General features: G+C 36.8%; 1 protein-coding gene across 1 annotated transcript in view; it reads left to right on the top strand.

The window, feature by feature from the left end:
- The first annotated feature begins 2,792 nt into the window (after window positions 1–2,792).
- ATP4A (ATPase H+/K+ transporting subunit alpha) overlaps window positions 2,793–26,462 on the top strand; it is a 94,060-nt gene continuing 70,390 nt past the window's right edge. Inside the window, exon 1 of the mRNA XM_073655568.1 lies at window positions 2,793–2,949. Coding sequence (XP_073511669.1) covers window positions 2,938–2,949 — 12 coding nt within the window. The 5' untranslated portion in view covers window positions 2,793–2,937. The remainder of the gene's footprint in view (window positions 2,950–26,462) is intronic.

Below are 26,462 nucleotides of genomic sequence, written 5' to 3'. Positions count from 1 at the left end.
TGTCTGCTGAGCTGTGTATCTAATCCTATCCTGTGATACTGTCTGCTGAGCTGTGTATCTAATCCTATCCTGTGTGATACTGTCTGCTGAGCTGCGTATCTAATCCTATCCTGTGTGATACTGTCTGCTGAGCTGTGTATCTAATCCTATCCTGTGTGATACTGTCTGCTGAGCTGTGTATCTAATCCTATCCTGTGTGATACTGTCTGCTGAGCTGTGTATCTAATCCTTTCCTGTGTGATACTGTCTGCTGAGCCATGTATCTAATCCTATCCTGTGTGATACTGTCTGCTGAGCCATTTATCTAATCCTTTCCTGTGTGATACTGTCTGCTGAGCCATGTATCTAATCCTATCCTGTGTGATACTGTCTGCTGAGCCATTTATCTAATCCTATCCTGTGTGATACCATCTGATGAGCCGTTTATCTAATCCTATCCTGTGTGATACTGTCTGCTGAGCTGTGTATCTAATCCTCTCCTGTGTGATACTGTCTGCTGAGCTGTGTATCTAATCCTATCCTGTGTGATACTGTCTGCTGAGCCGTGTATCTAATCCTATCCTGTGTGATACTGTCTGCGGAGCCGTGTATCTAATCCTATCCTGTGTGATACTGTCTGCTGAGCTGTGTATCTAATCCCATCATGTGTGATACTGTCTGCTGAGCCATGTATCTAATCCTATCCTGTGTGATACTGTCTGCTGAGCTGTGTATCTAATCCTATCCTGTGTGATGCTGTCTGCTGAGCCGTGTATCTAATCCTATCCTGTGTGATACAGTCTGCTGAGCCGTGTATCTAATCCTCTCCTGTGTGATACTGTCTGCTGAGCCGTGTATCTAATCCTCTCCTGTGTGATACTGTCTGCTGAGCCGTGTATCTAATCCTCTCCTGTGTGATACTGTCTGCTGTGCTGTGTATCTAATCCTCTCCTGTGTGATACTGTCTGCTGAGCCGTGTATCTAATCCTCTCCTGTGTGATACTGTCTGCTGAGCCGTGTATCTAATCCTCTCCTGTGTGATACTGTCTGCTGTGCTGTGTATCTAATCCTCTCCTGTGTGATACTGTCTGCTGAGCCGTGTATCTAATCCTCTCCTGTGTGATACTGTCTGCTGTGCTGTGTATCTAATCCTCTCCTGTGTGATACTGTCTGCTGAGCCGTGTATCTCTAATCCTATCCTGTGTGATACAGTCTGCTGAGCCGTGTATCTAATCCTCTCCTGTGTGATACTGTCTGCTGAGCCGTTTATCTAATCCTCTCCTCTGTGATACTGTCTGCTGAGCCGTGTATCTAATCCTCTCCTGTGTGATACTGTCTGCTGAGCTGTGTATCTAATCCTATCCTGTGTGATACTGTCTGCTGAGCTGTGTATCTAATCCTATCCTGTGTGATACTGTCTGCTGAGCTGTGTATCTAATGCTCTCCTGTGTGATACTGTCTGCTGAGCTGTGTATCTAATCCTATCCTGTGTGATACTGTCTGCTGAGCTGTGTATCTAATCCTCTCCTGTGTGATACTGTCTGCTGAGCTGTGTATCTAATCCTCTCCTGTGTGATACTGTCTGCTGAGCTGTGTCTCTAATCCTCTCTTGTGTGATACTGTCTGCTGAGCCGTGTATCTAATCTTCTCCTGTGTGATACTGTCTGCTGAGCTGTGTATCTAATCCCATCATGTGTGATACTGTCTGCTGAGCCATGTATCTAATCCTATCCTGTGTGATACTGTCTGCTGAGCTGTGTATCTAATCCTCTCCTGTGTGATACTGTCTGCTGAGCTGTGTATCTAATCCTCTCCTGTGTGATACTGTCTGCTGAGCTGTGTATCTAATCCTCTCCTGTGTGATACTGTCTGCTGAGCTGTGTATCTAATCCTCTCCTGTGTGATACTGTCTGCTGAGCCGTGTATCTAATCCCATCCTGTGTGATACTGTCTGCTGAGCTGTGTATCTAATCCTCTCCTGTGTGATATTGTCTGCTGAGCTGTGTATCTAATCCTCTCCTGTGTGATACTGACTGCTGAGCTGTGTATCTAATCCTCTCCTGTGTGATACTGTCTGCTGAGCTGTGTATCTAATCCTCTCCTGTGTGATACTGTCTGCTGAGCTGTGTATCTAATCCTCTCCTGTGTGATACTGTCTGCTAAGCCGTGTATCTAATCCTCTCCTGTGTGATACTGTCTGCTGAGCTGTGTATCTAATCCTCTCCTGTGTGATACTGTCTGCTGAGCCGTGTATCTAATCCTCTCCTGTGCGATACTGTCTGCTGAGCCGTGTATCTAATCCTCTCCTGTGTGATACTGCCTGCTGAGCCGTGTATCTAATCCCATCCTGTGTGATACTGTGTGCTGAGCTGTGTATCTAATCCTCTCCTGTGTGATACTGCCTGCTGAGCCGTGTATCTAATCCTCTCCTGTGTGATACTGTCTGCTGAGCTGTGTATCTAATCCTCTCCTGTGTGATACTGTCTGCTGAGCCGTGTATCTAATCCTCTCCTGTGTGATACTGTCTGCTGAGCTGTGTATCTAATCCTCTCCTGTGTGATACTGTCTGCTGAGCTGTGTATCTAATCCTCTCCTGTGTGATACTGTCTGCTGAGCTGTGTATCTAATCCTCTGATGTGTGATACTGTCTGCTGAGCTGTGTATCTAATCCTCTCCTGTGTGATACTGTCTGCTGAGCTGTGTATCTAATCCTCTGATGTGTGATACACCGTGCAGTCGCGCTGCAGATGGTGAAGGGCAGGGGAAGGTTCTGTAATCTCCTCGTCCTTCTTTTATCGCAGCCCTGAGATCGGATCTCACCTACAGACGTGACGCTGCGGCCGGGGGCAGAGATCGCTCCAGCTCCCGGGGTTTATAAGGCGACTTCACCTCCTCGCCAAGATTTGTTGACGGCAACCACAAGTCCCAGCAGCATCCGCACAACCCTGAGCCAGCGAGATGGGAAAGAAGGTAAGAATGTAACAGGTATCACATAGGAGAGGATTAGATACACCGCTCAGCAGACAGTATCACACAGGATAGGATTAGATACACAGCACAGCAGACAGTATCACACAGGATAGGATTAGATACACAGCTCAGCAGACAGTATCACACAGGATAGGATTAGATACACAGCACAGCAGACAGTATCACACAGGATAGGATTAGATACACAGCACAGCAGACAGTATCACACAGGAGAGGATTAGATACACGGCTCAGCAGACAGTATCACACAGGAGAGGATTAGATACACGGCTCAGCAGACAGTATCACACAGGATAGGATTAGATACACGGCTCAGCAGACAGTATCACACAGGAGAGGATTAGATACACGGCTCAGCAGACAGTATCACACAGGATAGGATTAGATACACGGCTCAGCAGACAGTATCACACAGGATAGGATTAGATACACGGCTCAGCAGACAGTATCACACAGGATAGGATTAGATACACGGCTCAGCAGACAGTATCACACAGGATAGGATTAGATACACAGCTCTGTAGACAGTATCACACAGGATAGGATTAGATACATGGCTCAGCAGACAGTATCACACAGGATAGGATTAGATACACGGCTCAGCAGACAGTATCACACAGGATAGGATTAGATACACAGCTCAGCAGACAGTATCACACAGGATAGGATTAGATACACGGCTCAGCAGACAGTATCACACAGGAGAGGATTAGATACACAGCTCAGCAGACAGTATCACACAGGAGAGGATTAGATACACGGCTCAGCAGACAGTATCACACAGGATAGGATTAGATACACAGCTCAGTAGACAGTATCACACAGGATAGGATTAGATACACAGCTCAGCAGACAGTATCACACAGGATAGGATTAGATACACAGCTCTGTAGACAGTATCACACAGGAGAGGATTAGATACACAGCTCAGCAGACAGTATCACACAGGAGAGGATTAGATACACAGCTCAGTAGACAGTATCACACAGGATAGGATTAGATACACAGCTCAGCAGACAGTATCACACAGGATAGGATTAGATACACAGCTCTGTAGACAGTATCACACAGGAGAGGATTAGATACACAGCTCAGCAGACAGTATCACACAGGAGAGGATTAGATACACAGCTCTGTAGACAGTATCACACAGGAGAGGATTAGATACACAGCTCAGCAGACAGTATACACAGGAGAGGATTAGATACACAGCTCAGCAGACAGTATCACACAGGAGAGGATTAGATACACAGCTCAGCAGACAGTATCACACAGGATAGGATTAGATACACAGCTCAGCAGACAGTATCACACAGGAGAGGATTAGATACACAGCTCAGCAGACAGTATCACACAGGATAGGATTAGATACACAGCACAGCAGACAGTATCACACAGGATAGGATTAGATACACAGCTCTGTAGACAGTATCACACAGGAGAGGATTAGATACACGGCTCAGCAGGCAGTATCACACAGGATAGGATTACATACACGGCTCAGCAGACAGTATCACACAGGATAGGATTAGATACACAGCTCAGCAGACAGTATCACACAGGAGAGGATTAGATACACAGCTCTGTAGACAGTATCACACTGGACAGGATTAGATACACAGCACAGCAGACAGTATCACACAGGATAGGATTAGATACACAGCTCAGCAGATAGTATCACACAGGAGAGGATTAGATACACAGCTCAGCAGACAGTATCACACAGGATAGGATTAGATACACAGCACAGCAGACAGTATCACACAGGATAGGATTAGATACACAGCTCTGTAGACAGTATCACACAGGAGAGGATTAGATACACAGCACAGCAGACAGTATCACACAGGAGAGGATTAGATACACGGCTCAGCAGACAGTATCACACAGGATAGGATTAGATACACGGCTCAGCAGACAGTATCACACAGGATAGGATTAGATACACAGCTCAGCAGACAGTATCACACAGGAGAGGATTAGATACACAGCTCTGTAGACAGTATCACACAGGAGAGGATTAGATACACAGCTCAGCAGACAGTATCACACAGGATAGGATTAGATACACGGCTCAGCAGACAGTATCACACAGGATAGGATTAGATACACAGCTCAGTAGACAGTATCACACAGGATAGGATTAGATACACAGCTCAGCAGACAGTATCACACAGGATAGGATTAGATACACGGCTCAGCAGACAGTATGACACAGGAGAGGATTAGATACATGGCTCAGCAGACAGTATCACACAGGATAGGATTAGATACACGGCTCAGCAGACAGTATCACACAGGAGAGGATTAGATACACAGCTCAGCAGACAGTATCACACAGGAGAGGATTAGATACACAGCTCAGCAGACAGTATCACACAGGAGAGGATTAGATACACAGCTCAGCAGACAGTATCACACAGGAGAGGATTAGATACACAGCTCTGTAGACAGTATCACACAGGAGAGGATTAGATACACAGCACAGCAGACAGTATCACACAGGAGATGATTAGATACACGTCTCAGCAGACAGTATCACACAGGATAGGATTAGATACACGGCTCAGCAGACAGTATCACACAGGATAGGATTAGATACACAGCTCAGCAGACAGTATCACACAGGAGAGGATTAGATACACGTCTCAGCAGACAGTATCACACAGGATAGGATTAGATACACGGCTCAGCAGACAGTATCACACAGGAGAGGATTAGATACACAGCTCTGTAGACAGTATCACACAGGAGAGGATTAGATACACAGCTCAGCAGACAGTATCACACAGGATAGGATTAGATACACGGCTCAGCAGACAGTATCACACAGGATAGGATTAGATACACAGCTCAGTAGACAGTATCACACAGGATAGGATTAGATACACAGCTCAGCAGACAGTATCACACAGGATAGGATTAGATACACGGCTCAGCAGACAGTATCACACAGGAGAGGATTAGATACACAGCTCAGCAGACAGTATCACACAGGAGAGGATTAGATACACAGCTCAGCAGACAGTATCACACAGGAGAGGATTAGATACACAGCTCAGCAGACAGTATCACACAGGAGAGGATTAGATACACAGCTCAGCAGACAGTATCACACAGGATAGGATTAGATACACAGCTCAGCAGACAGTATCACACAGGATAGGATTAGATACACGGCTCAGCAGACAGTATCACACAGGAGAGGATTAGATACACGGCTCAGCAGACAGTATCACACAGGATAGGATTAGATACACGGCTCAGCAGACAGTATCACACAGGATAGGATTAGATACACGGCTCAGCAGACAGTATCACACAGGAGAGGATTAGATACACAGCTCAGCAGACAGTATCACACAGGATAGGATTAGATACACGGCTCAGCAGACAGTATCACACAGGAGAGGATTAGATACACGGCTCAGCAGACAGTATCACACAGGATAGGATTAGATACACGGCTCAGCAGACAGTATCACACAGGAGAGGATTAGATACACAGCTCAGCAGACAGTATCACACAGGAGAGGATTAGATACACAGCTCAGCAGACAGTATCACATGTGATAGGATTACATACATCATTGCCTTTTTTCTAATGAATTTCCACAAATCACAGGTAATGATTCAGTTCTGGACACAGATTTCTGGCTTCTGGATTTCACTTTGAGCTTTGACTCTTTTCTATATTGTCTTCACCAGTTCTTACAAATCAGATCTCCCCATAATAATCCCCCACAGGAGACCTGAGATCTGCAGAAGACCTCTGGATCTCTGGAATATGTTGTACAATATTTTGTAGCAATTAATTACAAGATAAATATTATCAGCCTTCAACACATGATAATACTGTCCCAATGGACAATAATGTAACTACATGTTCTGAGTTCTCAGCTAGATTGTAGCAGTGAGGTGTATATAGGTATATAGATGGTGTCCTGTATACTATGATTATGTTCCTATCACTGATCACACGTCCAGCTAATAATTCACTGCACATTTAGTGGCTGCTGATATTATATCTCACACTTATCATGTCCGGCTGGAATTCTTTGTACTCTTATAATAGTGATTACATTTACTCAGCGCATTGTATACGAGATATGGGATTGTAAGAGGTAATTACTGCAAGAGTGAAGATTACAGAGCAGCAAAAGGGCCATGTTATCAGCAGAAAACACACTGCCCTTTATGTACTGTAATACTGCCCCTATATACAAGAATATAACTACTGTAATACTGCCCCTTTATACAAGAATATAACTACTATAATACTGCCCCCTATGTACAAGAATATAACTACTATAATACTGCCCCCTGTGTACAAGAATATAACTACTATAATACTGCCCCTATGTACAAGAATATAACTACTATAATACTGCCCCCTATGTACAAGAATATAGCTACTATAATACTGCCCCTATGTACAAGAATATAACTACTATAATACTGCTCCTATGTACAAGAATATAACTACTATAATACTGCCCCCTATGTACAAGAATATAGCTACTATAATACTGCCCCTATGTACAAGAATATAACTACTATAATACTGCTCCCTATGTACAAGAATATAACTACTATAATACTGCCCCTATGTACAAGAATATAACTACTGTAATACTGCCCCTTTATACAAGAATATAACTACTATAATACTGCCCCCTATGTACAAGAATATAACTACTATAATACTGCCCCCTGTGTACAAGAATATAACTACTATAATACTGCCACTATGTACAAGAATATAACTACTATAATACTGCTCCTATGTACAAGAATAAAACTACTATAATACTGCCCCTATGTACTAGAATATAACTACTATAATACTGCCCCCTGTGTACAAGAATATAACTACTATAATACTGCCCCTATGTACAAGAATATAACTACTATAATACTGCTCCCTATGTACAAGAATATAACTACTATAATACTGCCCCTATGTACAAGAATATAACTACTATAATACTGCCCCTATGTACAAGAATATAACTACTATAATACTGCTCCTGTGTACAAGAATATAACTACTATAATACTGCCCCTATGTACAAGAATATAACTACTATAATACTGCTACTATATACAAGAATATAACTACTATAATACTGCCCCTATGTACAAGAATATAACTACTATAATACTGCTACTATATACAGGAATATAACTACTATAATACTGCCCCTATGTACAAGAATATAACTACTATAACACTGCTCCTGTGTACAAGAATATAGCTACTATAATACTGCTCCTATGTACAAGAATATAACTACTATAATACTGCTCCTATGTACAAGAATATAACTACTATAATACTGCCCCCTATGTACAAGAATATAACTGCTATAATACTGCTCCTATGTACAAGAATATAACTACTATAATACTGTCCCTATGTACAAGAATATAACTACTATAATACTGCCACTATGTACAAGAATATAACTACTATAATACTGCTCCTGTGTACAAGAATATAACTACTATAATACTGCTCCTATGTACAAGAATATAACTACTATAATACTGCCCCCTTTATACAAGAATATAAGTACTATAATACTGCTCCTATGTACAAGAATATAACTACTATAATACTGCTTCTATATACAAGAATATAACTACTATAATACTGCCCCTAAGTACAAGAATATAACTACTATAATACTGTCCCCTATGTACAAGAATATAACTACTATAATACTGCCCCTATGTACAAGACTATAACTACTATAATACTGCCCCCTATGTACAAGAATATAACTACTATAATACTGCCCCCTATGTACAAGAATATAACTACTATAATACTGCCTCCTATGTACAAGAATATAACAACTATAATACTGCCCCCTATGTACAAGAATATAACTACTATAATACTGCCCCCTATGTACAAGAATATAACTACTATAGTACTGCCCCCTATGTACAAGAATATAACTACTATAATACTGCCCCCTATGTACAAGAATATAACTACTATAGTACTGCCCCCTATGTACAAGAATATAACTACTATAATACTGCTCCTATATACAAGAATATAACTACTATAATACTGCTCCTATGTACAAGAATATAACTACTATAATAACGCCCCCTATGTACAAGAATATAACTGCTATAATACTGCTCCTATGTACAAGAATATAACTACTATAATACTGTCCCTATGTACAAGAATATAACTACTATAATACTGCCACTATGTACAAGAATATAACTACTATAATACTGCTCCTGTGTACAAGAATATAACTACTATAATACTGCTCCTATGTACAAGAATATAACTACTATAATACTGCCCCCTTTATACAAGAATATAAGTACTATAATACTGCTCCTATGTACAAGAATATAACTACTATAATACTGCCCCTATGTACAAGACTATAACTACTATAATACTGCCCCCTATGTACAAGAATATAACTACTATAATACTGCCCCCTATGTACAAGAATATAACTACTATAATACTGCCTCCTATGTACAAGAATATAACAACTATAATACTGCCCCCTATGTACAAGAATATAACTACTATAATACTGCCCCCTATGTAGAAGAATATAACTACTATAATACTGCCGCTATGTACAAGAATATAACTACTTTAATACTGCTCCTATGTACAAGAATATAACTACTATAATACTGCTCCTATAAACAAGAATATAACTACTATAATACTGCCCCTATGTACAAGAATATAACTACTATAATACTGCTCCTATATACAAGAATATAACTACTATATTACTGCTCCTGTGTACAAGAATATAACTACTATTATACTGCCCCTATGTACAAGAATATAACTACTAAAATACTGCCCCTATGTACAAGAATATAACTACTATAATACTGCTCCTGTGTACAAGAATATAACTACTATAATACTGCCCCTATGTACAAGAATATAACTACTATAATACTGCTCCTGTGTACAAGAATATAACTACTATAATACTGCTCCTATGTACAAGAATATAACTACTATAATACTGCCCCTATGTACAAGAATATAACTACTATAATACTGCTCCTATATACAAGAATATAACTACTATAATACTGCTCCTGTGTACAAGAATATAACGACTATAATACTGCCCCTATGTACAAGAATATAACTACTATAATACTGCCCCTATGTACAAGAATATAACTACTATAATACTGCTCCTGTGTACAAGAATATAACTACTATAATACTGCCCCTATGTACAAGAATATAACTACTATAATACTGCTACTATATACAAGAATATAACTACTATAATACTGCCCCTATGTACAAGAATATAACTACTATAATACTGCTACTATATACAGGAATATAACTACTATAATACTGCCCCTATGTACAAGAATATAACTACTATAACACTGCTCCTGTGTACAAGAATATAGCTAATATAATACTGCTCCTATGTACAAGAATATAACTACTATAATACTGCTCCTATGTACAAGAATATAACTACTATAATAACGCCCCCTATGTAAAAGAATATAACTGCTATAATACTGCTCCTATGTACAAGAATATAACTACTATAATACTGTCCCTATGTACAAGAATATAACTACTATAATACTGCCCCCTATGTACAAGACTATAACTACTATAATACTGCTCCTATGTACAAGAATATAACTACTATAATACTGCTCCTGTGTACAAGAATATAACTACTATAATACTGCTCCTATGTACAAGAATATAACTACTATAATACTGCCCCCTTTATACAAGAATATAAGTACTATAATACTGCTCCTATGTACAAGAATATAACTACTATAATACTGCTTCTATATACAAGAATATAACTACTATAATACTGCCCCTAAGTACAAGAATATAACTACTATAATACTGTCCCCTATGTACAAGAATATAATTACTATAATACTGCCCCTATGTACAAGACTATAACTACTATAATACTGCCCCCTATGTACAAGAATATAACTACTATAATACTGCTCCTATGTACAAGAATATAACTGCTATAATACTGCTCCTATGTACAAGAATATAACTACTATAATACTGCCCTCTATGTACAAGAATATAACTACTATAATACTGCTCCCTATATCCAAGAATATAACTACTATAATACTGCCCCTATGTACAGGAAAATAACTGCTATAATACTGCTCCTATGTACAAGAATATAACTACTATAATACTGCTCCTATGTACAAGAATATAACTACTATAATACTGCCCCTTATGTACATGAATATAACTACTATAATACTGCTCTTATGTACAAGAATATAACTACTATAATACTGCTCCTATGTACAGGAATATAACTACTATAATACTGCCCCTATGTACAAGAATATAACTACTATAATACTGCTCCTATGTACAAGAATATAACTACTAGAATACTGCCCCCTATATACAAGAATATAACTACTATAATACTACCCCCTATGTACAAGAATATAACTACTATAATACTGCCCTCTATGTACAAGAATATAACTACTATAATACTGCCCCTTATGTACAAGAATATAACTACTATAATACTGCTCCTATATAACAGGAATAACTACTATAATACTGCTCCTTATGTACAAGAATATAACTACTATAATACTGCTCCTATGTACAAGAATATAACTACTAGAATACTGCCCCCTATATACAAGAATATAACTACTATAATACTGCTCCTATATACAAGAATATAACTACTATAATACTGCTCCTATGTACAAGAATATAACTACTATAATACTGCCCCTATGTACAAGAATATCACTACTATAATACTGCTCCTATATACAAGAATATAACTACTATAATACTGCTCCTATATACAAGAATATAACTACTATAATACTGCTCCTGTGTACAAGAATATAACTACTATAATACTGCCCCTATGTACAAGAATATAACTACTATAATACTGCTCCTGTGTACAAGAATATAACTACTATAATACTGCCCCTATGTACAAGAATATAACTACTATAATACTGCTCCTATATACAAGAATATAACTACTATAATACTGCTCCTGCGTACAAGAATATAACTACTATAATACTGCCCCTATGTACAAGAATATAACTACTATAATACTGCCCCTATGTACAAGAATATAACTACTATAATACTGCTCCTGTGTACAAGAATATAACTACTATAATACTGCCCCCTATGTACAAGAATATAACTACTATAATACTGCCCCCTATGTACAAGAATATAACTACTATAATACTGCCCCTATGTACAAGAATATAACTACTTTAATACTGCTCCTATGTACAAGAATATAACTACTATAATACTGCTCCTATAAACAAGAATATAACTACTATAATACTGCCCCTATGTACAAGAATATAACTACTATAATACTGCTCCTATATACAAGAATATAACTACTATATTACTGCTCCTGTGTACAAGAATATAACTACTATTATACTGCCCCTATGTACAAGAATATAACTACTAAAATACTGCCCCTATGTACAAGAATATAACTACTATAATACTGCTCCTGTGTACAAGAATATAACTACTATAATACTGCCCCTATGTACAAGAATATAACTACTATAATACTGCTCCTATGTACAAGAATATAACTACTATAATAACGCCCCCTATGTACAAGAATATAACTGCTATAATACTGCTCCTATGTACAAGAATATAACTACTATAATACTGTCCCTATGTACAAGAATATAACTACTATAATACTGCCACTATGTACAAGAATATAACTACTATAATACTGCTCCTGTGTACAAGAATATAACTACTATAATACTGCTCCTATGTACAAGAATATAACTACTATAATACTGCCCCCTTTATACAAGAATATAAGTACTATAATACTGCTCCTATGTACAAGAATATAACTACTATAATACTGCCCCTATGTACAAGACTATAACTACTATAATACTGCCCCCTATGTACAAGAATATAACTACTATAATACTGCCCCCTATGTACAAGAATATAACTACTATAATACTGCCTCCTATGTACAAGAATATAACAACTATAATACTGCCCCCTATGTACAAGAATATAACTACTATAATACTGCCCCCTATGTACAAGAATATAACTACTATAGTACTGCCCCCTATGTACAAGAATATAACTACTATAATACTGCCCCCTATGTACAAGAATATAACTACTATAATACTGCCTCCTATGTACAAGAATATAACAACTATAATACTGCCCCCTATGTACAAGAATATAACTACTATAATACTGCCCCCTATGTAGAAGAATATAACTACTATAATACTGCCGCTATGTACAAGAATATAACTACTTTAATACTGCTCCTATGTACAAGAATATAACTACTATAATACTGCTCCTATAAACAAGAATATAACTACTATAATACTGCCCCTATGTACAAGAATATAACTACTATAATACTGCTCCTATATACAAGAATATAACTACTATATTACTGCTCCTGTGTACAAGAATATAACTACTATTATACTGCCCCTATGTACAAGAATATAACTACTAAAATACTGCCCCTATGTACAAGAATATAACTACTATAATACTGCTCCTGTGTACAAGAATATAACTACTATAATACTGCCCCTATGTACAAGAATATAACTACTATAATACTGCTCCTGTGTACAAGAATATAACTACTATAATACTGCTCCTATGTACAAGAATATAACTACTATAATACTGCCCCTATGTACATGAATATAACTACTATAATACTGCTCCTATATACAAGAATATAACTACTATAATACTGCTCCTGTGTACAAGAATATAACGACTATAATACTGCCCCTATGTACAAGAATATAACTACTATAATACTGCCCCTATGTACAAGAATATAACTACTATAATACTGCTCCTGTGTACAAGAATATAACTACTATAATACTGCCCCTATGTACAAGAATATAACTACTATAATACTGCTACTATATACAAGAATATAACTACTATAATACTGCCCCTATGTACAAGAATATAACTACTATAATACTGCTACTATATACAGGAATATAACTACTATAATACTGCCCCTATGTACAAGAATATAACTACTATAACACTGCTCCTGTGTACAAGAATATAGCTACTATAATACTGCTCCTATGTACAAGAATATAACTACTATAATACTGCTCCTATGTACAAGAATATAACTACTATAATAACGCCCCCTATGTACAAGAATATAACTGCTATAATACTGCTCCTATGTACAAGAATATAACTACTATAATACTGTCCCTATGTACAAGAATATAACTACTATAATACTGCCACTATGTACAAGAATATAACTACTATAATACTGCTCCTGTGTACAAGAATATAACTACTATAATACTGCTCCTATGTACAAGAATATAACTACTATAATACTGCCCCCTTTATACAAGAATATAAGTACTATAATACTGCTCCTATGTACAAGAATATAACTACTATAATACTGCTTCTATATACAAGAATATAACTACTATAATACTGCCCCTAAGTACAAGAATATAACTACTATAATACTGTCCCCTATGTACAAGAATATAATTACTATAATACTGCCCCTATGTACAAGACTATAACTACTATAATACTGCCCCCTATGTACAAGAATATAACTACTATAATACTGCTCCTATGTACAAGAATATAACTGCTATAATACTGCTCCTATGTACAAGAATATAACTACTATAATACTGCCCTCTATGTACAAGAATATAACTACTATAATACTGCTCCCTATATCCAAGAATATAACTACTATAATACTGCCCCTATGTACAGGAAAATAACTGCTATAATACTGCTCCTATGTACAAGAATATAACTACTATAATACTGCTCCTATGTACAAGAATATAACTACTATAATACTGCCCCTTATGTACATGAATATAACTACTATAATACTGCTCTTATGTACAAGAATATAACTACTATAATACTGCTCCTATGTACAGGAATATAACTACTATAATACTGCCCCTATGTACAAGAATATAACTACTATAATACTGCTCCTATGTACAAGAATATAACTACTAGAATACTGCCCCCTATATACAAGAATATAACTACTATAATACTACCCCCTATGTACAAGAATATAACTACTATAATACTGCCCTCTATGTACAAGAATATAACTACTATAATACTGCCCCTTATGTACAAGAATATAACTACTATAATACTGCTCCTATATAACAGGAATAACTACTATAATACTGCTCCTTATGTACAAGAATATAACTACTATAATACTGCTCCTATGTACAAGAATATAACTACTAGAATACTGCCCCCTATATACAAGAATATAACTACTATAATACTGCTCCTATATACAAGAATATAACTACTATAATACTGCTCCTATGTACAAGAATATAACTACTATAATACTGCCCCTATGTACAAGAATATCACTACTATAATACTGCTCCTATATACAAGAATATAACTACTATAATACTGCTCCTATATACAAGAATATAACTACTATAATACTGCTCCTGTGTACAAGAATATAACTACTATAATACTGCCCCTATGTACAAGAATATAACTACTATAATACTGCTCCTGTGTACAAGAATATAACTACTATAATACTGCCCCTATGTACAAGAATATAACTACTATAATACTGCTCCTATATACAAGAATATAACTACTATAATACTGCTCCTGCGTACAAGAATATAACTACTATAATACTGCCCCTATGTACAAGAATATAACTACTATAATACTGCCCCTATGTACAAGAATATAACTACTATAATACTGCTCCTGTGTACAAGAATATAACTACTATAATACTGCCCCCTATGTACAAGAATATAACTACTATAATACTGCCCCCTATGTACAAGAATATAACTACTATAATACTGCCCCTATGTACAAGAATATAACTACTTTAATACTGCTCCTATGTACAAGAATATAACTACTATAATACTGCTCCTATAAACAAGAATATAACTACTATAATACTGCCCCTATGTACAAGAATATAACTACTATAATACTGCTCCTATATACAAGAATATAACTACTATATTACTGCTCCTGTGTACAAGAATATAACTACTATTATACTGCCCCTATGTACAAGAATATAACTACTAAAATACTGCCCCTATGTACAAGAATATAACTACTATAATACTGCTCCTGTGTACAAGAATATAACTACTATAATACTGCCCCTATGTACAAGAATATAACTACTATAATACTGCTCCTGTGTACAAGAATATAACTACTATAATACTGCTCCTATGTACAAGAATATAACTACTATAATACTGCCCCTATGTACAAGAATATAACTACTATAATACTGCTCCTATATACAAGAATATAACTACTATAATACTGCTCCTGTGTACAAGAATATAACTACTATAATACTGCCCCTATGTACAAGAATATAACTACTATAATACTGCCCCTATGTACAAGAATATAACTACTATAATACTGCTCCTGTGTACAAGAATATAACTACTATAATACTGCCCCTATGTACAAGAATATAACTACTATAATACTGCTACTATATACAAGAATATAACTACTATAATACTGCCCCTATGTACAAGAATATAACTACTATAATACTGCTACTATATACAGGAATATAACTACTATAATACTGCCCCTATGTACAAGAATATAACTACTATAACACTGCTCCTGTGTACAAGAATATAGCTACTATAATACTGCTCTTATGTACAAGAATATAACTACTATAATACTGCTCCTATGTACAAGAATATAACTACTATAATAACGCCCCCTATGTACAAGAATATAACTGCTATAATACTGCTCCTATGTACAAGAATATAACTACTATAATACTGTCCCTATGTACAAGAATATAACTACTATAATACTGCCACTATGTACAAGAATATAACTACTATAATACTGCTCCTGTGTACAAGAATATAACTACTATAATACTGCTCCTATGTACAAGAATATAACTACTATAATACTGCCCCCTTTATACAAGAATATAAGTACTATAATACTGCTCCTATGTACAAGAATATAACTACTATAATACTGCTTCTATATACAAGAATATAACTACTATAATACTGCCCCTAAGTACAAGAATATAACTACTATAATACTGTCCCCTATGTACAAGAATATAACTACTATAATACTGCCCCTATGTACAAGACTATAACTACTATAATACTGCCCCCTATGTACAAGAATATAACTACTATAATACTGCTCCTATGTACAAGAATATAACTGCTATAATACTGCTCCTATGTACAAGAATATAACTACTATAATACTGCTCCCTATGTACAAGAATATAACTACTATAATACTACCCCCTATGTACAAGAATATAACTACTATAATACTGCCCTCTATGTACAAGAATATAACTACTATAATACTGCTCCCTATATCCAAGAATATAACTACTATAATACTGCCCCTATGTACAGGAAAATAACTGCTATAATACTGCTCCTATGTACAAGAATATAACTACTATAATACTGCTCCTATGTACAAGAATATAACTACTATAATACTGCCCCTTATGTACATGAATATAACTACTATAATACTGCTCTTATGTACAAGAATATAACTACTAGAATACTGCCCCCTATATACAAGAATATAACTACTATAATACTACCCCCTATGTACAAGAATATAACTACTATAATACTGCCCTCTATGTACAAGAATATAACTACTATAATACTGCCCCTTATGTACAAGAATATAACTACTATAATACTGCTCCTATATAACAGGAATAACTACTATAATACTGCTCCTTATGTACAAGAATATAACTACTATAATACTGCTCCTATGTACAAGAATATAACTACTAGAATACTGCCCCCTATATACAAGAATATAACTACTATAATACTGCTCCTATATACAAGAATATAACTACTATAATACTGCTCCTATGTACAAGAATATAACTACTATAATACTGCCCCTACGTACAAGAATATCACTACTATAATACTGCTCCTATATACAAGAATATAACTACTATAATACTGCTCCTATATACAAGAATATAACTACTATAATACTGCTCCTGTGTACAAGAATATAACTACTATAATACTGCCCCTATTTACAAGAATATAACTACTATAATACTGCTCCTGTGTACAAGAATATAACTACTATAATACTGCCCCTATGTACAAGAATATAACTACTATAATACTGCCCCTATGTACAAGAATAAAACTACTATAATACTGCTCCTGTGTACAAGAATATAACTACTATAATACTGCCCCTATGTACATGAATATAACTACTATAATACTGCTCCTATATACAAGAATATAACTACTATAATACTGCTCCTATATACAGGAATATAACTACTATAATACTGTCCCTATGTACAAGAATATAACTACTATAATACTGCAACTTTGTACAGGAATATAACTACTATAATACTGCCCCTATGTACAAGAATATAACTACAATAATACTGCCCCTATATACAAGAATATAACTACTATAATACTGCCCCTATGTACAAGAATATAACTACTATAATACTGCTCCTATATACAAGAATATAACTACTATAATACTGCTCCTGCGTACAAGAATATAACTACTATAATACTGCCCCTATGTACAAGAATATAACTACTATAATACTGCCCCTATGTACAAGAATATAACTACTATAATACTGCTCCTGTGTACAAGAATATAACTACTATAATACTGCCCCCTGTGTACAAGAATATAACTACTATAATACTGCCCCTATGTACAAGAATATAACTACTATAATACTGCCCCTATGTACAAGAATATAACTACTATAATACTGCTCCTGTGTACAAGAATATAACTACTATAATACTGCCCCCTGTGTACAAGAATATAACTACTATAATACTGCCCCTATGTACAAGAATATAACTACTATAATACTGCTCCTATATACAAGAATATAACTACTATAATACTGCTCCTATATACAGGAATATAACTACTATAATACTGTCCCTATGTACAAGAATATAACTACTATAATACTGCAACTATGTACAGGAATATAACTACTATAATACTGCTCCTGTGTACAAGAATATAACTACTATAATACTGCTCTTATGTACAAGAATATAACTACTATAATACTGCCCCCTATATACAAGAATATACCGTATATTCCGGCGTATAAGACAACTTTTGAAGACTGAAAAATCTTCTGTGTAGTCTGGGGTCGTCTTATACGCCGGTAATGTTTTTGAACTTTCAGAAATTGACATGCGGGGATACTCTGGGGATGTTAATAAGCTGCCGTGGCCGTATCCCTGCCATGTGGGAGTTAATATAAGGTGGAGGGAGTTAAAATACGGCGGCGGTAGGTCCAGACAGTCAGCGCTTCTGTGCTGAAACTGACACATCGCTGCGCTGTGTCTTCTCAGGCCTGGGACACAGCGCAGCGTATTCCCAGCAGCGGAGACAGACAGAACCTAGCGAACTTTTCTGACACATCGCAGTGTCTTCCCAGCTCCGGACACAGCGCAGGGCTTCTGTGCCGACAGCTTTCACTTGTCACAGAAGCGCTGCGCTGTGTCCGGAGCTGGGAAGTTCGCATCGCTTCTGTGACAAGTAGTGTTGAGCATTCCGATACTATAATATCGGGTATCGGTCGATATTCGCGGTATCGGAATTCCGATACTTAATTCCGATACTTTTACAATATCGAATACCGGAATCGGAAGTTCCCATAATGCCTGCGCTCTGCAGTGTCTCTGAAGGATGACAAGCTGGGTGGCAGCGCTCAGCTGAGATCCAGCCTGTCATCAGAATGCCATCCCAGCGTGGGAGAATTCTCCTGATTGTTTAAAAGCCGGCGGGCGGTAAAAAGCCGCCGGCTTTTAAACAATCACACAGCCCCATACTGCTTCCCCGCAGCCTCCCACCCCGATCCTCCGCTCCCCTCGCCACCTCCCATCCCGATCGTAAGTTAGGACCGGGCGGGGAGCGCAGCACCAAGGAGCGGGGAGCGAAGGACCCGGGCGGGGAAGCCGGCAGTGAAAAGACTTCACCGCCGGCTTTCCCGTTCTGTGCTGCGCTTTCCCGCCGGTTATTTCAAATGAACAGCTGAGGTATCAGGTGATGCTGATCAGCTGTTCATTTGAAGTAGCCGCGGTGCCCTCAGAGGGTTCATGTGAGTTCATGCTTGACTGCATTGCATGAACTCACATGAACTTTCCCACGGTCGCACAGGTCAGCCTCACCTCCCAGACGATCAGCCCATCATGATTGGTGTGTGTGGGTGTCTGTGCGTGTGTCTGCGAGTGTGTGCGGGGTGTCTGTGAGATGTCTGCGAGTGTGTGCGGGTGTGCGCGGTGTGTGTGCGATGTGTCTGTGCGATGTCTGCGAGTGTGTGCGGGTGTGCGCAGTGTCTGTGCGGTGTCTGTGCGATGTGTGCGGTGTCTGTGCGATGTCTGCAGGTGTGCGCGGTGTCTGTGCGATGTCTGGGGGTGTGTGCGATGTCTGCGAGTGTGTGCGGGTGTGCGCGGTGTCTGTGCGATGTCTGGGGGTGTGTGCGGTGTCTTTGCGATGTGTGCGGTGTCTGTGCGATGTCTGCGGGTGTGCGCTGTGTCTGTGCGATGTGTGCGGGTGTGTGCGTGCAGGCAGACATAGGCCGATGTGACACTACTACTCCCATCGGCCTATGTCTGTCCCCCGTCCACTCCTGCCAGCAGGATCAGCTCGATGGGAGCAGTAGTTCCCATCAGCCTGATCCTGCTATATAAATTGCCCTACTGTGTCCCCAATAAATGTTAAATACATGTCATTGGTGGCCAGTGGTTACCTAAAATAAATTAGTTTATACATTACCTGTCCCCGCTGATCGCCACCTAAAATAAAGTAAAAAATAAAAAACTACACCTATACTCACCTAGACACCTAATTCCCCGAAGCCATCGATCTCCTGTAATAAAATATAAAATAATAAACCACAACCTTATCCTTACCCTTCCGTAGTAGTCCACGAGTGTCCCACGATGATCTCCAGTTTAGAGCAGCCACATAGAATGTGACCGCTCTGAACCGCTGCCGCCGCTAGAATGATGGGGCCGTAAAGCAGCCCCGTCATTGCATAAGCGGGTTCGCCGGAGTTCAGGCAGCGCTGCTCCGGTTAGCTGCTTTACGGCCCTGCTGTATCGTGAGAAATTCCCACGGTACAGCAGTGCCGTAAAGGAGGTCTCCGGAGCTGCGCTGCCTGAATGCACTCCGGTGACCTCAGCCAGTGGCTCCCGCTGCCGGGAGCAGACGTGTTCCCGGTAGTGTGAGCTTACAGCAGCCATGCACAGCTGTCACCATCTCCAGATGTGACAGCTGTGCATGGGAGATCAGCGCAGGAACGTGGACAGGTAACTATTATTTTTAGTAAACTAAGAATTAAATAAAATTGTGTGCTTTATTTCAAATAAATTATTTTTTTCTGGGTGTAGTGTGTTTTTTCTTTTTAACACTTTGTAGGTTAGTAATGGGGGTGTCTTATAGATGCCCATCATTACTAACCTGGGCTTCATGGCAGCCCCATTACCCCCTGCCACCGCACCAGGGCAGCATGGAAGAGCGAGGCTAAGTGCCAGAATTGGCGCATCCTATGGATGCGCCATTTCTGGGGCGGCTGACGGCTGGTGTTTCTAGCCTAGGAGGGGGCCAATATTCATGGCACCCTTCCTGGGCTATTAATATCAGCCCCCAGCTGTCTGCCTAGCCTTTTTTTGGGGGGTTCCCCCATTTTAATAGCTAGTAAAGGCTAGGTATTCAGCTGGGGGCTGATATTAGTAGCCTGGGAAGCTCCGTGGGTATTACCCCCTTCCCAGGCTTCAAACATCTGCCCCTGCCGTCTGCTTAACCTCCGCTAGAGACTAAAATTAAGGGGAACCCCACGCCAATTTTTTAAAAAATAAATCCTTTATTTTAACACTAAATGACAAGTACAGTAACCAACACTGTCACTGTACTTATTATATATGTGACTGACATGTTTCTATCTATCTAATCTATGTGTGAAGTTCTATTCTTTCTGTTGTAAATTGTCGGGTACCGGTGTATGCCGCTGATGAAAATGGATGATAGTAATGTTGTTGTTGTATGCCTTATGTTTATGAGTGACAGTTTTCCTGCTATATACCTGCATGTCATAAGAATTTAAATTAAAAAAGGACCATGTTAAATTCAAATCTGTTTTTTTTTAATTTTTACCGGTGTTTGGTATGCGTTGGAAAAGGGGTAGTCTTATACGGTGAATATATCCTAAACTCTATATTTTAACAGGAAAATAGGGGGGTAGTCTTATACACCAGGTCGTCTTATACGCCGGAATATACGGTAAGTACTATAATACTGCTCCTATGTACAAGAATATAACTACTATAATACTGACCCTATGTACAAGAATATAACTACTATAATACTGCCCCTATGTACAAGAATATAACTACTATAATACTGCCCCCTATGTACAAGAATATAACTACTATAATACTGCCCCTATGTACAAGAATATAACTACTATAATACTGCCCCTATGTACAAGAATATAACTACTATAATACTGCCCCTAAGTACAAGAATATAACTACTATAATACTGCCCTAATGTACAAGAATATAACTACTATAATACTGCTCCCTATGTACAAGAATATAACTACTATAATACTGCCGATATGTACAAGAATATAACTACTATAATACTGCCCCCTATGTACAAGAATATAACTACTATAATACTACTCCCTATGTACAAGAATATAACTACTATAATACTGCTCCTATGTACAAGAATATAACTATTATAATACTACTCCTATGTATAAGAATATATCTACTATAATACTTCTCTTATGTACAAGAATATAACTACTATAATACTGCTCCTATGTACAAGAATATAACTACTATAATACTGCCCCTATGTACAAGAATATAACTACTATAATACTGCTCCCTATGTATAAGAATATAACTACTATAATACTGCTCCTATGTACAAGAATATAACTACTATAATACTGCTCCTATGTACAAGAATATAACTACTATAATACTGCTGTTATGTACAAGAATATAACTACTATAATACTGCTCTTATTTACAAGAATATATCTACTATAATACTGCTCTTATGTACAAGAATATAACTACTATAATACTGCTCCTATGTACAAGAATATAACTACTATAATACTGCCCCTATGTACAAGAATGTAACTACTATAATACTGCTCCCTATGTACAAGAATATAACTACTATAATACTGCCCCCTATGTATAAGAATATAACTACTATAATACTGCTCCTATGTACAAGAATATAACTACTATAATGCTGCCCTTTATGTACAAGAATATAACTACTATAATACTGCGCCTATGTACAAGAATATAACTACTATAATACTGCCCCTATGTACAAGAATATAACTACTTTAATACTGATCCTATGTACAAGAATATAACTACTATAATACTGCTCCTATGTACAAGAATATAACTACTATAATACTGCCCCTATGTACAAGAATATAACTACTATAATACTGCTGCCTATATAAAAGAATATAACTAATATAATACTGCCCGTATGTACAAGAATATAACTACTATAATACTGCCCCTATGTACAAGAATATAACTACTATAATACAGCTCCTATGTACAAGAATATAACTACTATAATACTGCCTCCTATGTACAAGAATATAACTACGACAATACTGACCCTATGTACAATAGAGAGCAGTATTATAGTAGGTATATTCTTATACATAGGGAGCAGTATTATAGTAGTTATATTATTGTAAATAGAGGGCAGTATTGTAGTAATTATATTCTTATACATAGGGAGCAGTATTATAGTAGTTATATTCTTGTACATAGGAGCAGTATTTTAGTAGTTATATTCTTGTACATAGAGGGCAATATTATAGTAGTTATATTCTTGTACATAGGGGCCATTATTATAGTAGTTATATTCTTGCACATAAGGGGCAGTATTGTAATAGTCATATTATTGAACATAGGAGCAGTATTATAATAGTTATATTCTTGTACATAGGGAGCAGTATTATAGCAGTTATACTCTTGTACATAGGGATCAGTATTATAGTAGTTATATTCTTGTACATAGGAGCAGTATTATAATAGTCATATTCTTGTACATAGGAACAGTATTATAGTAGTTATATTCTTGTACATAGAAGCCAGTATTCTAGTAGTTATATTCTTATACACAGAGAGCAGTATTACAGTAGTTATATTCTTGTACATAGGAGCAGTATTATAGTAGTTATATTCTTGTATATAGGAGCAGTATTACAGAAGTTATATTCTTGAACAAAGGGGGCAGTATTATCGTAGTTATATTCTTGAACATAGTGGCAGTATTATAGTAGTTATATTCTTATACATAGGGAGCAGTATTATAGTAGTTATATTATTGTACACAGGAGCAGTATTATAGCAGTTATATTCTTGTACATAGGGGCAGTATTATAGTAGTTATATTCTTATACATAGGGGCAGTATTATAGTAGTTATATTCTTGTACATAGGGGCAGTATTATAGTAGTTGTATTCTTGTACATAGGAGCAGCATTATAGTAGTTATATTCTTGTACATAGGAGCAGTATTATAGTAGTTATATTCTTTTACACAGGAGCAGTATTATAGTAGTTATATTCCTTTATATAGGCAGTAGTATTATAGTAGTTATATTCTTGTACATAGGAGCAGTATTATAGTAGTTATATTCTTGTACATAGGGGCAGTGTTATATTCTTGTACATAGGGGCAGCATTATATTAGTTATATTCTTGTACATAGGGGCAGTATTATAGTAGTTATATTCTTGTACATAGGAGCAGTATTATAGTAGTTATATTCTTGTACATAGGAGCAGTATTATAGTAGTTATATTCTTGTATATAGGGGGCAGTATTATAGTAGTTATATTCCTGTACATAGGGGCAGTATTATAGTAGTAATATTCTTGTACAAAGGGGGCAGTATTATAGTAGTTATATTCTTGTACATAGGAGCAGTATTATAGTAGTTATATTCTTGTACATAGGAGCAGTATTATCGCAGTAATATTCTTGTACATAGAGGCAGTAATATAGTAGTAATATTCTTGTACATAGAGGGCAGTGTTATAGTAGTTATATTCTTGTACATAGGGGGCAGGATTATAGTAGTTATATTCTTGTACATAGGGGCAGTATTATAGTAGTTATATTCTTGTACATAGGGGCAGTATTATAGTGGTTGCATTTTTGTACATAGGAACAGTATTATAGTAGTTATATTCTTGTACATAGGAGCAGTATTATGGTAGCTATATTCGTGTACATAGGGACAGTATTATAGTAGTTATATTCTTGTACATAGGGGGCAGTATTATAGTAGTTGTATTCTTGTACATAGGAGCAGTATTATAGTAGTTATATTCTTGTAAATAGGAGCAGTATTATAGTAGTTATATTCTTGTACATAGGGGGCAGTATTATAGTAGTTATATTCTTGTACATAGGGGCAGTATTATAGTAGTTGTATTCTTGTACATAGGAGCAGCATTATAGTAGTTATATTCTTGTACATAGGAGCAGTATTATAGTAGTTATATTCTTGTACATAGGAGCAGTATTATAGTAGTTATATTCTTGTATATAGGAGCAGTATTACAGAAGTTATATTCTTGAACAAAGGGGGCAGTATTATCGTAGTTATATTCTTGAACATAGTGGCAGTATTATAGTAGTTATATTCTTATACATAGGGAGCAGTATTATAGTATTTATATTATTGTACACAGGAGCAGTATTATAGCAGTTATATTCTTGTACATAGGGGCAGTATTATAGTAGTTATATTCTTATACATAGGGGCAGTATTATAGTAGTTATATTCTTGTACATAGGGGCAGTATTATAGTAGTTGTATTCTTGTACATAGGAGCAGCATTATAGTAGTTATATTCTTGTACATAGGAGCAGTATTATAGTAGTTATATTCTTTTACACAGGAGCAGTATTATAGTAGTTATATTCCTTTATATAGGCAGCAGTATTATAGTAGTTATATTCTTGTACATAGGAGCAGTATTATAGTAGTTATATTCTTGTACATAGGGGCAGTGTTATATTCTTGTACATAGGGGCAGCATTATAGTAGTTATATTCTTGTACATAGGGGCAGTATTATAGTAGTTATATTCTTGTACATAGGAGCAGTATTATAGTAGTTATATTCTTGTACATAGGAGCAGTATTATAGTAGTTATATTCTTGTATATAGG

The sequence above is a fragment of the Phyllobates terribilis genome, unplaced genomic scaffold (genome assembly GCF_046119375.1).
Source record: "Phyllobates terribilis strain yellow unplaced genomic scaffold, ASM4611937v1 Scaffold_12__6_contigs__length_324123572, whole genome shotgun sequence".
In the NCBI taxonomy this organism is placed as follows: Eukaryota; Metazoa; Chordata; class Amphibia; order Anura; family Dendrobatidae; genus Phyllobates; species Phyllobates terribilis.
This window is presented reverse-complemented; position numbering and strand designations above follow the sequence as displayed.